The 14,953-nt window shown below is 41.2% G+C and overlaps 1 protein-coding gene across 31 annotated transcripts in view; it reads left to right on the plus strand.

Moving 5' to 3' along the window:
* MAP4 (microtubule associated protein 4) overlaps window positions 1-14,953 on the plus strand; it is a 1,839,191-nt gene that overhangs the window by 774,897 nt on the left and 1,049,341 nt on the right. For all 31 annotated transcript variants that reach the window (XM_078662502.1, XM_078662520.1, XM_078662498.1 and 28 more), the window contains one exon: window positions 8,103-8,231. In XM_078662502.1, the coding sequence (XP_078518628.1) occupies window positions 8,103-8,231 (129 nt within the window). The remainder of the gene's footprint in view (window positions 1-8,102; window positions 8,232-14,953) is intronic.

The following is a 14,953-nucleotide window of genomic DNA, read 5'->3' on the forward strand; positions in this document are numbered from 1 at the left end:
CTCTAGCTTCTCTTTGTTCCTCTTGGAGGGCAAATTGCCCAATATTGATACCCACAAGATGTAATTTGAAAGCCCACTAGAGGGCCTTAATGTCAAACAGAGAGACATATAGACTTGAGAGATATGGGCACGAATTTGGGTGAGAATGCATATGGTTATGCCCACTGGAGGGCTTTATCTTTAGCACATTGGTAAATATTTTGTTTCTGTTAAAAAATCTTTGTTTTTGCTGTGGTTAAATTACCGATGTGGTTTGTTACCCAAATGACATTAATATATAATGAGTGGCGATAAATAGGTTAACATGATTATAATGTTTTCCAAAAAGACTACATGTCCCAGAAATCCTGTACAACAAACAGGAAGTGATGTAACAGATACGCGTTTTCACTTTATTTAAAAGTGTAAAAAAATGTCGATTCAGTTTACCTGTGAGCAAGGTCTCCGTAGAGACCGAAACGCGTAAGGTGTAGCTGGCTTGCTGAGGAAAAAGCAAATAAATCGTATTTTTGATAACAGAACGTGTGGCGTAATTTTGAAAAACACGAGAGTGCATGAGGAATCAACTCTCTGAAAAGGGAAAACGGAATATATATATATATATATATATATATATATATATTCAACAACCAAAAAGGATTTCAATGCGCATTCGGAGAAGTATAAGAAATCACCAGTTTTATTTCCTAGATTATCGCTACGCGTTTCGACACCCGGCGGTGTCTTGATCACACGATACTTTTCCGTGAATCACCAACGTGTATAAATAAAGTTTCAGAATACTTTGTGTAAACATAAACAAGGTACCAATACAATGAGTCTGTAAATCAAAGCGCCATCTTGGAAGGGGAAACATAACAGGGGATTTGTTAGCAATTCCTTTCTAAAGTATTTCACCAATCAATGTAGCATAGCTCATATACAATCAAAGTGATATAATAAAACATATAATTGATTAGATTAATAGCGTTATTGATTGCATTGCACCCCTGCCCCAACAGGCTAGATTATGCAGCCATATTACACCAAAGGGGTTACACTGTGCCCAAATGATGACATTTCAAAATAACGGGAGCGGCTGTCTACAAGATAAGTAAACTGTAAAGTTGATTCCGCTCTACTGCAATTGGGCTGCCACAATCTAATGTCTATATTAGATCAGCCTACAAGGGTAGCATGTTATATCCTATCCGCATTTTAGTTCAATGCGGATAATACTGAATAACTATTCTCTCGGACTAGTCCCCGTATACTCCCGCTTTCTTGTATTTATACTTTGTTCCTCTTTCTTGGCTTCAAAGCAACAGACATCATTGTTAATATGACAATACTCACAATTAAAGAAGAAAGAAAAGCAAGAAAAAGTGCTTAACGTATGTACCCCTCTGATTCAACATAGGACTAGTGGCGGCCTGTCTCTCAGTTTGATCGGGTAAACTATGTCACCTCAATGCTTCCCATATAGTCCCAGCTTCAGTTAAACCATATATCTAAACTTAGGGTGTGTACATATAAAAAGGAGAAAGAGGGAAATCTATAAGATGAATCCTGCATCTCATACAATAAAGTTTCAGAGAAGATGCACTTCTTGTTCCTCCTGTGTAACATAAACAGAAAGAAAGAAAATAGGTTTCAGAATGAAGAATGAAAATTTAAAAACATTTCACTAATTCTTGCATATTTACGAACTCACATCATTCTCATAATAATCAACTTTTCAGCATTGTAAATAGATCCCTTGTACCCTTCTAAGTTTCATGAAGGTGAGTGGCTAGTTCTTCGTCCATATTGTGCCCCCCCGGGGATCTGGTCTCAAGCTCCATGATCCATTTGGATTCTCTTTTGCGTAGGGCTATCAATCTGTTACCCCCTCTCTTACTTATATTTACTTGTTCCAACGCAAAATATTTAAGCAAGGCATTGTTGGATTGATGGTAAACTTGAAAATGTCGTGCTATGGGATAGCAAGCATCGATATTAGTAATGGCTCAGAGATGTTCTTGTACTCGCTTTTTTGCCATGCATACCGTGCTCCCTACGTATTTCAACTTGCACGGACATTCTAGAACATAAACCACGTAAATGCTGCTGCATGTTAGGAATTGGTTGATGTTATATATTCTACTTGTGCCTGGTAATTGCACATCTTTTATCATTACACTATGTTTGCAGGCACTACAGTGACCACATGGATAGAAACCTTTCAGGTTGTTACTGCTAGCACTGCCTCTAGGGCTAATATCTCCTTTCACCAGGATGTCTCTTAAACTTTTACCCCTTCTATAGGTTATCGCTGGACGGTCACTGAGTGTGGAACCTATGATGTTGTCAATCTTAAGTAGGTTCCAGTTCTCTGCCAGTATTTTACTAACTTGTCTAGAGTCTTCATTGTAAGTAGTAATGACTCTAGTGACCGCTGATGTTTCTATCCCTTGGATTCTGGGTTCAAGAGTACTATCTCTGGATTTCTCTGACATTTTGTTCACAGCCTTAGATAAAACCCACTCCGGGTACCCTCTCTCACGGAATCTCTGGAGCATATTGTTTTTATCTTCCTCATTTAGTTTTTCCTGGCTACAGTTACGCTTAGCCCTAAGTAGCTCCCCATAGGGTATGATCCACTTAAGACTGTGCGGGTGGGCACTGTTAGCGTGTAGTAGGCTGTTTCCCGCCGTTTCCTTCCTGTGCAATCTTGTTACAAGGCGACCCTCCTCTACCATAACAGTGGTGTCCAGAAAATCTATGCTCACCGTACTGGTGTTCAAAGTAAGGGTGATATTATATGGATTTGTATTGAGTTTTTGAACGAAATCTTGTGCTTCCACTGTTGAGCCACTCCACACTAGAAAAAGATCGTCAATATAACGAATCCAGGTTCTCACCTTGCCAAATTCTACTGTGAGTAGTTCATCTTTGCGTAACTCCTCCTCCCACACCCCTAGGAACAGGTTCGCCAGACTAGGGGCAAAGCTTGAACCCATGGCTGTTCCACGTATTTGTCTGAATAGGTCACCGTTAAACATGAAGATGTTGTTTTTCAGACACATCCTCATCATTTCAGCCAACATATGTGTATGTTCTAAATAGGCTATATCTCTCGTCTGTAGGAAGTGAAGGCATGCTGCTATGCCTTGCTCGTGATCTATTATAGTATAGAGGGAGCTCACATCCATAGTCATGAGTGTGAGACCCTCTTCCCATACTAACTTAGAGATTTTGTTGAGGAAGTCTTCGTGTCTTCTATATGAGAGGGAAGTGTGGTAACATACTCTCTGAGGAAATGACCGACATAGTGGGAAATATTCTCATTGATGCTGCCTATAGAGGACACAATGGGTCTCCCTGGTGGTATCCTATGGTCTTTGTGTACCTTTGCTAAGAGGTATAGGATTGGCAATTTGGGATAATCCTTTTTGAGATAGCAAAATTCATGCCAGGTTAAAAGCCCTTCATCTTGCCACCTTGCTAGGTTCTCCAATGTATTTGTAATGCTTTGATTGTATTCAGTCGTGTTGCTTTTGCTATATAATATGATTTCTTGCTCAATCACACAATCCTTTACGGAAAAGACGAGCGTGGACCCAAGTATTCCGCAGAAATTTTGTCTTTATTTGGCCAGCTCTGCCACTACGAGTTTCGGGCGCTCCCACCCTTGATCACATGGCAACTCTACTAATTTTTTCACCGCTTTTTAAAGTGCAAGTGCATGTGGACAATGAATAGACATGGATAAAATACTGCATATCATTACCATAATAGTAAAAGGTAAATGTGCATATTCGACATTTGCATCCTTGATCACTAAAACTTTGGATTAAAAATAACTGCGTCAATGCATAAAAATCCATAGTTATTTCATATAAAATTACAGAAAAAAGAATCGCACACACACACACAAGCTTACACTTTCTGTCACATAGATAGAATAAGCTATAGCCAACATGATTGTATACCCTTCATTTGGAAATCCAGTGAAACATCTGAGGGGTTCATGTCGTTGGTAGTGCTAATAATCGCTATGTTAATTATACATTTGCAGTAGCTACTGACTTCACTATCAAGAAAGTGCTTTAGGCCTTACAAGACGCATAGAAGGCGCTATAAAAATACTAATATAGTGTACGTTTCCTACGAGTGAGCGGTCGTTTCGGATGTGCAGCACAGCCTCAGTTTGGATCTCTGTCCCAACACTGGTAAGAAAATTAGTTTTGAAAACTGAGTGAGCGCAGCTGATAGGGGCACACATTAATTCCAAGTCTCCATCTGAGTGCAGTTACAGCGACTGCCAGCACCTGCTACTGAGCGCGCCCCTCCTTTAGTAAGAGGTCTGCAGCTGCAAGGTCAGAGCCAGCAGCTTTACGCTCAACTGAAACATTTGTTAGCAGCAGTTCTCTTTTGCTCATCTTTCTATTCGTATTAACAGTTTAGTTCATTTAATAACAGAAGCACCAAGAACTGACAGTAGTTGAAGATAGTGTAGCTGTTAGTGTGTTAGGTTGTTTTTTTCAGTTGCTATTCTTAACAGATGCCAGCACACTAAACACAGCGGTTCACCGCCATAGGCCAGTGCCCCTGAATATCCTCTTTCAACCAATGAAAAGTGAATGATTGTCTTTCAGCTGTTTTGGTATCTCCCCGCCCCCCACACACTGTTGTCAATGTTGGTCTCCCATTTCAGCTAGGTGACAGTCCACTGCCACCTCAGACAAGTAGCGTTTACGTTTTTTTTTTTTTTTTAGCCGGTCACTTAGTTTATTTAAGATTAGGTGAATTTGGAGTACTCGACTATCGATTTGGCGAGCCCAGAATCAACCATTCTGTATCATAAAGTACCATCAAGTATGAACTTTTTCTTGTCTTGTAACATCAAGGAATTTTTTTTTTATCTTCAATATCTCTCAAGATGCTCCATGTAATTCGTTCTGTTATACCTGACCTTATGATACACATATCAAAACCACACAAGAGTGTAAAGTCAAAAACAGGATTGTGTCGGCTATGTGCCAGTGTCTTGAACTAATGAAAACTTGCTGAAATTAAACAATGTGCAGACTCCTGACACACACGTTATTCAATTCTTTGGAATCACACTTGTGCTATTTAACATCGTTTTAAAGCACTAAGAATTAATATTTTAACAAGTGGTATTGAAAAAGTAGCTAGGAGTCCAAGACAACAAGTCTGAATTCAGGCCTCACTCCTAGATGATTATCTCGACATATGTCCCATCCAGACATTCCAAGGCATCTTGGGATGAAGGCAGAAGAACAGATAGGTTTTCAGAACTCCCTAAAAATTCAGAGATGTCTTGTTTATGTAGCACATATAAGGTGAAGGTAAAGGTAGAGTTATTAGGGGAAGCAGTAGTGGTGGAAGTTGCAGAGGACTTAGTTGTGTTAATGAAATGGTCACTTTTAAATTTGACTGGTTGGTTGACAAGCACGTGTCTGGTTATGTGGTACTTCAGGAAAATTGTGCTCAGGTAGAGTAAATTAATACTCTTAATTTTAATGAACATGTTATTCATGCGTGGCTGTAATGACAGGCTTTCTAAAAAGCATTTTTTTTAAAAGGAAAAGCCTAATTAACTCTTAAAAATATTGTTTTTACTTTTATGACTGTATACGAGCGGGATATATGTTCTGTATATGAGAATTAACTTGTTGCTTTTATGATTTTATGCATTTTGAAATCGAATAAAGCTTTTTTATTCATGAACATGTTATTTCTTAAGAATAATAGCAATGTGTTTCAGCACAGTTTAAACACTGAGTATTTTAGTATTTCTTCATCAGGAAATTGCTGCCTTAATTGTTACTCTTGATCTAGAAATCAAATAACGATATGAAATGCTGAAATATTACAAAAAGGTAGAACATTTTAGCAAACAGACACAGTTCAAAGAGGGACAGTTTTAATGTAAAGGCATTTTCCTGTTGGTTCTTATGTGGTTGTCAGATAGATTGGGTCCTGACCACAACTAGGTGTGAGGGACAAACATGAATATGATCCATATGCTGATATGAAGCTGTAAACTGCTAAATAAATGTATTTGATATATGCCTGACAGAAACATAGATGACAATTATGATTGGGAATGACAATTAATAGCAACAAAAGACTCTGGATTTCCAAACAAATACTTGGGGAACCATTCTAACTTCTGGGTTGAAAGTATAGTAGCAGTTTGGATGACTGGATGTCTTCCCATACGGAATTCAGTACCAGGACTTAGTTGCTACCAACAGTAAAATGCCTTTACATTAAGGCTGGAAAGATATTGCGGCATAATTTTCTAAATGCCATATTTAAGTTCACTTCATAGAAGAGCATGACACATTAATTCTTCTGTTGATGATCTGGGATTAAGAACGTCGGAGAAGAGGAACAGTCGGTGTATGCAGAGAAGCTATGAGATGGGCTCTTTGGAGTTTCTCTCAATTTATTCATACACACATATGCACATGGACTAGTGGCAACAGATTATTTATACAAAGTCATTGAATTATAAGTAGGCTGTGGGGTTTTAGGTTTAAATCTATAATAACTGATAAAACCCCACTGAAAGAAAAATAGCCCTCACCGGTGAAAACATATAAACACTGAAAAAACACCTGCACAACCACAAACTAAATGCCATTCAAAGTAAGGAAAAAGAACGTGAAAAGTAATTTTGTTCTTGCGGAAGGGGTCAGTAAAATGTAACTTTGATATAGAAGCTAGCAGTAAGAAAGACTGGCTAACATTACTCTGCTTGAGTTTTGTTCTTTAGGGATGCCACTAAAATATTGTTTCTTCTTCCTTTTACTTTTTTTCAGTTTTATGGCCTTTGGCCTAAAGATGCAGGGTTTAGTTTCATGTTTTAGGTCTAGTTTAATTATTTTATAAACTGTAAAGAATCAGGACATATCAAACTCATAATTGATATTTTGGCTGCATTTGATTCTTTCACTGATAGGTAAAATGGCTAGTTTCCGAAAAATCTTTTCTAATATGTGTCATCACATTTACCCACAGAGAATGGGTAAAAATTCTTAATACATCGGACCATAGTTTCTAGTGGGTCAGTATTGATAGTAGGTGAATTTCCAACACCTCAGGCTTTAAACATTAAATGCAAGATATAGTGACAAGTATATATATATCACCAAGCATCTGGGATAGTGGTGGAAACGTGACACCAGACTTTTGGAAAACATGGAACGCAGTGTCACTTGTTATGCTCTGCAAAAAAAGTTCTTTCCAAGTTCAACAAAGATTGGAGTGATATTGTTTGTATTTGCAGAGATTCAGCTATGTATATAAAACATTTGTGTGATGACCTGTCAAAATTGATACCTGAGCTGGAGTGATTCCCTGTAGGAGATCCTTGCCACTTGTTAGATGGTATGCTGAAAGCATCTTTACAATCTTCAGAGTTAATGAGGGATGCTATTGACTTTTTTAGTCCATTCTGGTGCACTGTTTTCTTATGCCCAGGAATTAAAACGCAAATATTTATAATTTTGTGCTTTATGTGGCATCAAAGAAAGAGTCATCCCAACTGTGTCCCTTAGCTGATGGTTCTCAGCCCAAGGGGCTATGAATGCTGAGAGGGCTTTTTCACAAAAGTTTACATGGGAAGGAAAGCGCAAGAGTGCACATGACCAAAGACTCACTGAACAAGTATTGTATGGTCTACTACAATAAGAATAATTTGCAAAAATCTCTCTGGACCTCTTATACACTATACGTACACCGTCTATATACCATGTTCTTTCAGTGCAGAAAGCAAGCAATGATAAAAGCAAAACATTCCATAAACACAGGAAAAACACTTTTTCGGTTGTTTTTAGTGGCGTAAAATGTGTAACCACTGATAACAACTGTTTTTTAAGATATTGAAAACACTGAAAAAACCCCACCAGAATTTACCAAAAATAGACACTGAAAACAGGACAGCCTAATTATAAGGTTCTGTGGACCACTGTAGTAGCCGACTCTCAACTACCAAATCCTTAAGGGTATAGGTGTTAAATTGGTGGTTTATTGTACTATACAGTGCTCAGTGTTTGTAAGGGAATAAGATCAATACTTACCTTTTTATTGTTTTATTGCTTCAGAATCTTCAAGAGTATCTATGAATGAGGAAAAGATGTACTCTGAATTTCGGACACAGAAGGAACCATGGCAATTGGAACCAGAGCTTTGCTTCGAACCACAGCCAGTTTTCCAACCAGTTCAACAGTCCGGTATGAGTTTCTGAACAGCTTTGAATGTGTCTGGTAAAGGAGGGCCTCTTAAACAATAGGTAGTATTACGGCGATGGAAGATTTTGCTCTTACTTATAACTTGCAGCAGTCTGATGGAATTATCTGTGTGCAGGTCTGGAGTTTGCTAGCGGTGCTGCACATTAAGTTTGCTCTTTGCCAATATCCCTTCCACTCCGAGGTTAGAATCTTGTTTTGGTTTATGCTTTTTCATACGTTGGTATAGTGATATTTTGTCAAACTGATAGGTCCCATTCAACTCTTATCCTCTAATTCCATTTACATTGGACACACATTATATACAAAGTCATTTTTGGAATTCTTGCAAGACCATCACTTCATCCACCATCAAAGGTAACACTACTAATCCTTGGCTAGCATCAGCCAGTGGTGTCCCACAGTGGCTAGCTTTCAGTTTCCAATGAAATACAGATTTTGTTTAAACATTGTTCATTATAGATGTGGTAAAATATATTTTTTAAATGGACATTGGGACTTCGTTCTATTGAAGAAAATAAGTTTGTGTGAGTTTTCTACATTTGTTTTCTAAAGGTTAACTAGTTGCTCTGGATTTGTTCCTCTAGATCAAAGGAATAATGTACCCATGCCTATTTTATGTCTATAAAGATGGTTGTTAGGAGAGACTTGCTGTAATACAGAAAACATGACTGCTTATTTTGTTTTGTATATATCCTCTTTAGGAAATTGATTCATATAATTCCAACAGTTGACTGTTAAAGGTAATGTTAAATATACTTCGTGATGGGCAGCTCTCTAATCTTTCTTTCATCTTTTTGAAAATAATGATTATGGTAGTAAGCTTTTGTCTAGACGGAGGTTATCCTCCACAATAGTTTAAATAACAAATTTGGAGCACAGGTATGTGCTTAGTGATAGTCAAGACTGCTCCATACATCTTGCCACACATATAAAGGAAAACCATCCCGCCAGAAAAGAAGCATTTCCAATGCCATAGGCCTCGCAATTGCGACGGTTTCAGCTGTTATTGTAAATGATAATGCCTTTTATTTATGTGTTGGCTTTAAAAACAGATCAATAAAAGGCATTGTCATTTACAATGCCTATAGCTTAAACTCTTGCAAATGTGAGACCTATTGCATTGCTCTTATATGGTTCCCAACAGTGCTGTCTGTCTTTCACCCCCTGGTTTCCCCCTTAAACAACCCAGTGAAACTATTTAGGATCACAGGCTCTGTCTGTCATTTAAACCTTCAAGTCCCCTTCCCAGCCGCCTGAGCACTTCGCAACAGCAATGTCGGGTTCAAAACAAACCAATGGCTTCTGCCGAAGCACAAAAGGGGACAAAGGTCACTCAGGCAAGGAAGAAGGTGGAGGAGATGCCTTCAAAGAAAGAGGAAGGGAACGGAGAGAGGGGAGCCCGGGAGGAGAGGTGCACAGCCAGGAGAAACGGGGAGTCCGAGGGAAGAGGAGCACAGACAGGAGTGGAGTTGGAAGGGGGGCACCGCACAAAACCGGTTGAGCTGCACACAGCGAGTTTAGTGCTCGGAATTGTTACCAATTTTAGGCAGAATTACACTTGGCGCAGAGGTTGTATATCATGTAAATCTGAAGACTGTTCCCTAATATGTTTATGGTTGTAAAAAAATACTTGGAGTTCGGTATTTGGAAATTGTCAAGTGAAAGTCTCCTCCTGCCCCACTGGACTGTAACATAGTTGTTTACTTTATAACCGCTTGAAGTAGGGTGAATGTAAGCAAAGCATGTCATGCAGGTGGAGAAACTCAAAGAAAATAGTGCTCACAGACTTAAGAACGCGTACAGTGTAACATCTGCCATAAAAGTGCCAGTCGCCATGGGAGGTTACAGATGAAGACAATGCGGTACTAAGGAGGGACTAACAAGCCTATTTACGAATTAGAAGCCATCATTTATGAAGGACAATGACACAAGCCAATGACAAACATGGGTGGAGAGTGGGCGGGGCTTCTATTCCATACGCCAAGACAACAAGTCTCACAGAGCAGCGCAAGAGCGCTGACTCTAGGCTCAACCTAAAAAGATATACTGTGTTCTCCACCAAAGCAGTATAATACCAGGTTGAAGTCTGCAATATATTACACAGACAGTAAATGGGGAAACCGGAGTGGTAGTATCCCTTTGTAACAGCATATATAAGTGTATTACACAAAGAACCAAGGCTGAACTGCCAAGTTGCAAATGCACATCTACACACTTTGTGTGTCGGGGGGTAATTTTCAGTTTCTTAGTATGCTGTGGTTCTCTCCAAGCATAGAGCCTCCCTCCGCCTTTAGACCAAACCAACTCTCTAGGGAAAAACTCCCCTTTGAGGTATACAAATATATTGCACAAATGCCGAGGCGCATCCAAAATGAGTCCAAATCTGTGAAATAGGCATTGACCACCATAGTAGTAAAGAGGAAGTCCATAAGTCGATTTTTTTTTCCTTCTGTATATCCTTTATTTCATATCAAAGTTCCATTACATAAGAAACAGGCAGCCGGCCCGTGTTGTGTCCGAAAGGACTTTATCAAGGCTAGAAAGAATAGTAGTGCACGTTGTAATTCCAAAATTAGTATTTTCGAAAGAGATCACAAATTCATTGGCAGTTTAAAACCTTTAGCGCTGGGAACCGGTACGTATCCGCTCCCGCGACCTCAGTTCCACATAACCAAGCCTCGATAAGTCGGTGCATCGGAAGAAAACGCAATCCGAGCTATCAACACTTCTGGAGCACTGTGTTTTATAGTATATCCTGATATGTTGTGGTATGTGAGGTTGAGTATTGTGTGTGGAGGCACTGTGTTGTATGTGATTCTTTGGTGTAGCATCTTCTGTTATAATATGTGTGAAACAGTAAATTGGTTATAATGTTATTTGGTAAGAGGTGAAGTTGATTAATCTTCTGGAGTAATATAGGCTGCTGGTCAGAGTTCTAGTGCAACATGAAAGCACCTTTAGCCCCATAAGTGCTGATGCTTTAACCACCGGTGCTGAGGACTTTTTTTGGTGTTTGGGATAGTTTGTGGTTAGGCCTGCATAACTTTTTTCACAAAATATATCCAGGATGTTTTTGTTGCTTCAGGCGATCTGACATTTTGTCGTGGCACGCCTCTCTGGAGAGTCTGAAAGCTTCTACTTTCCGGACCATCCTCCACAATTCCACTGCCCCTGATAGAGAATCAGAGGGTGGAAATGTTCGGAAAACGCCTATACTCCTCAACCAGTTTTGCTCTGCGGTCGATCAATGTCTCCTGTTTGTGGGGGTACTCTACTTATGCTTTCAGGGAATAGGTGGCACAAGTCCTCCCAGGTATTCTAGAAGATCTTTGCCTGGTTTGGTTACAAGCAATTCAGGATGGTTGTGATGCAGCCAATTTCACAATTTGTTATGACTCACTGACTCAGTTGAGCGGTCTTTAGGCACCAAGGTTACCATTTGTCGCCATGCATGGCTGCTTACAACTGGGTTCTCCGGCAACGTCCTGTCCTTCCTTATGGACATGCCATTTGATAAGGCTTGTTTGTTCTGGGACAAGGCTGATTCTGTCTTTGAATGTTTCAAGGAGAGTAGGGCTACTGCTCGCTCTGTGGGCCTTTCTACCCAATAGCAACAATTTCAGTGTTCCGTTTGTGATCGGATGAGCATTCCTTATCGCCAGCCCATCCCTCCCTATGCAGCAGGGGCCTCCAGCTAGTTTCGTGAGAGGGGGCCATGTTAACCACCACCCTGTTGCCAGGGGGTCAGCATGCGTTCCAATCTGCTGCCTACCCCCCAGAGTGCCACTTGCCAAGCCTTTGTAGTATAACCTCACAGGATCACTACCACACCGTGGGGAAGATTCTATCTGGGTTGGCAAGCGATCACATCGGACAGGTGGGTTCTCCAGGTTTTTCTCAAAGGCTACGCCTTACTCTTCCTTTCATTCCTGCTGCACCTACCACTGTCTGCCTGATGATTGGCTGTGGACCACCTCTCCATTTTGCAGCAGAAAGTGCAAGCCCTTTTTGCCAAAAGGGCAATCAAGAGGGTGCCAGAGCCAAAGTTGGACCTGGTTGCTATTTCTGCTACTTTCTGGTGCCCAAGAACCATGGAGCTCTTTGGCCTATTCTAGACCAGCGCCCTCTCAATGCCTTCCTCTGGAGAAGAAATTCAAAATGCTCACCCTAGGCGAGATCTTATCTGCCTCCACCCTGGAGACTGGATGGTGGTTTTGGATCTGCAGGACACCTATTTCCATACTTGTCCCGCCAGCCCATTGGCATTACCTGCGGTTCATAGTGGGACAGTAGCATGTTCAGTTTACTGTGCTATTGTTTCACCAGTGCCCCTCGGGTATTCACTAAAGTGATGACATTGGTAGCAGTGCACATTTGTAGGTCATGGGTGCCAGTCTCCCCCTACCTAGACTACTGGCTGTTGAAATCAGGCCTGCCCCAGGCAGTCATCGCCCAACTCCAGTAACCCTCCTGTCATCTTTAAACGTGCTGAAGTCACAGCTAACTCTTTCCCAGAAAGTATTCATTGAGCTATAGGGGATTGAGAGGTGTTAAAAAAAAGAAAGTGTTGGCCTTGAGGTCGGGGTTTGATCAGAGGGTATATTACACTGCACACAATAGATACTACCCTTTGCCAATATGCGATATATGACTAAACACGATTTACCTGTATACATTATTTTTTCCTTCTAATTTGTAATGGCAGTAAATTACAATGCAATGTTGGTAAACATGATGGAAAATGATAAATAAAATACAAATAAAAAAAATAAGAAAAAAACCTCTTTCCTAGACGTTCCCTTTCACCAGAGTCATTCTGGATACAGTTTGGTTTCATACCTTTTTCCCTGGTAAAGTGTCTAGGACATTCAGGCTATTATCCCTATCTTTCAGCCACGATCCTGGATTTAGGTAGTCTCTGAGGCTGCTGGGACTGATGGCATTTGGCTGGTCGAGCACCCTAGGTGGCAAATGTAGGTTCTGCAGTGGGATTTGAAGTCCCAGTGGGCCCAACATCAGGAAACTTTCCATCTACGTCCAGATTTCGGTGGAGACTGTGAAAGATCTATAGTGGTGACTACTGGAAAATGATTGTGTCAGCAGCAGACCCCTCTTCCTACCCTACCCAGAACTAACAGTGGTGACCGATGTTTCAATTCTGGGCCTGGGTCAGCCACCTGGGGGAGGTCGAGATCAGAGGCCTCTGGTCTACGTCGGAGTCCCAGCTCCATACCAACCTTCTGGAACAGAGGGCCATACGCCCAGTGCTGGGAACCTTCCTGCTATCTGTAAAGGAGAGGCTGGAACAGGTTCTCATGGGCAACCCCACCGCCATGTAGGTACTGCCACAAACAAAGCAGGGTTATGTCACAGACTCTGTACCTGGTGGCCTTGCACCTCAGGAAATGGCTGGCCTGCCAAGGCATCTTCCTGGTGGTTAACCACCTGGCAGACTCGAACACCAGGATGGACAAATTCAGCCATCGGTGCCTTGCATATCACGCATGGCAGTTACACCTGGGGGAGCAAGGTCTCTTCCACACATGGGGGAGTACCTTGGCTTTAACTTTGCCACTGCTGAGAACATGCAATGTCAGCACATCAGCACGTTGGCATTTCAAATGCATCTCTAACTCAGACTCAGGATTCATGTATTCCTTTCCACCAATACCACTCCTGCCCTGAGTTCTCAAGAATATCTGGACAGACCATGCCTAAGCCACCCTAGGAGCTCCGGACATGGCATGAAGAGTCTGGAATCTGAAACTCTTCTGCTTAGGACTCTGCCCTCTGATGAGGCTGCCCTTCCAGGAGGATCTGTTGACGCAGCAGAGTGGTTGGGTTCACCACCACAGACTCTGCACCCTCCATCTTCATGCATGGAGATTGAGTTGCAAAAGCTGAAATTGTTCGACCTTCCCTGGAGGTGGTTGATGTCATCTTGGCAGCCAGCTATCCCTCGACTAAAACAGTATGTTTGTTGTTGGGGCAAATTTATGGTTTGATACAGCACTCTCCAGGTTAACCCCCTCCCAACCAAACTGAATGACATTTTATTTGTTCCATCTCTGGTTCAGCAAGGCTTTGCTCTGAGCACAGTTCAGGATTATCTTTTGGCCCTCTGTCTTATAACAGTTGACTCATCAGATTTTTAAATCCGCATATGCAATGCTCTTTTCTAAAGGGTTACAACCTGTTTCCCCATATCTATTTATGATGCCCCAATTTGACTTCAATCTTGTCCTTATCTAATGTGTACCCTATTGGAACCACTGAACAGCTGTCCTTGGCAGCGTCTCACCTTTAAAATTGTTCTTGATTGCCATCACTTCTGCATGGCATGTGAGTGAGCTTCAGGCTATGGGTACATCCACCATGCACCACCTTCTTCCCTGATCAGCTGGTTCTGCGAATTATGGCCTCCTTTCTACCGAATGTTGTGACACCGTTCCACGTTGGTCAAACCAGCATTCTGCCAGCATTCTATGCTCCGCCACACCCCTCTAAGGAGGAGCGACTCCATAGCTTGGACTCCACTTAGTGCTCAGTTTCTTCATCAATTAGACAAAAAAAACATTGGGTGGCAAGGCTGTGTAAAAGTGTATCATCTCCCGCTGGAAAATACTCTATTAAAAACTGTTACGCATTGGCAAAGAAGCAGCCTCCAGTATGCTTGCGAGCCCGCTCCACAGGGCCAAAGTTGC

This window comes from Lissotriton helveticus, chromosome 10 (genome assembly GCF_964261635.1).
Source record: "Lissotriton helveticus chromosome 10, aLisHel1.1, whole genome shotgun sequence".
Taxonomy (NCBI): Eukaryota; Metazoa; Chordata; class Amphibia; order Caudata; family Salamandridae; genus Lissotriton; species Lissotriton helveticus.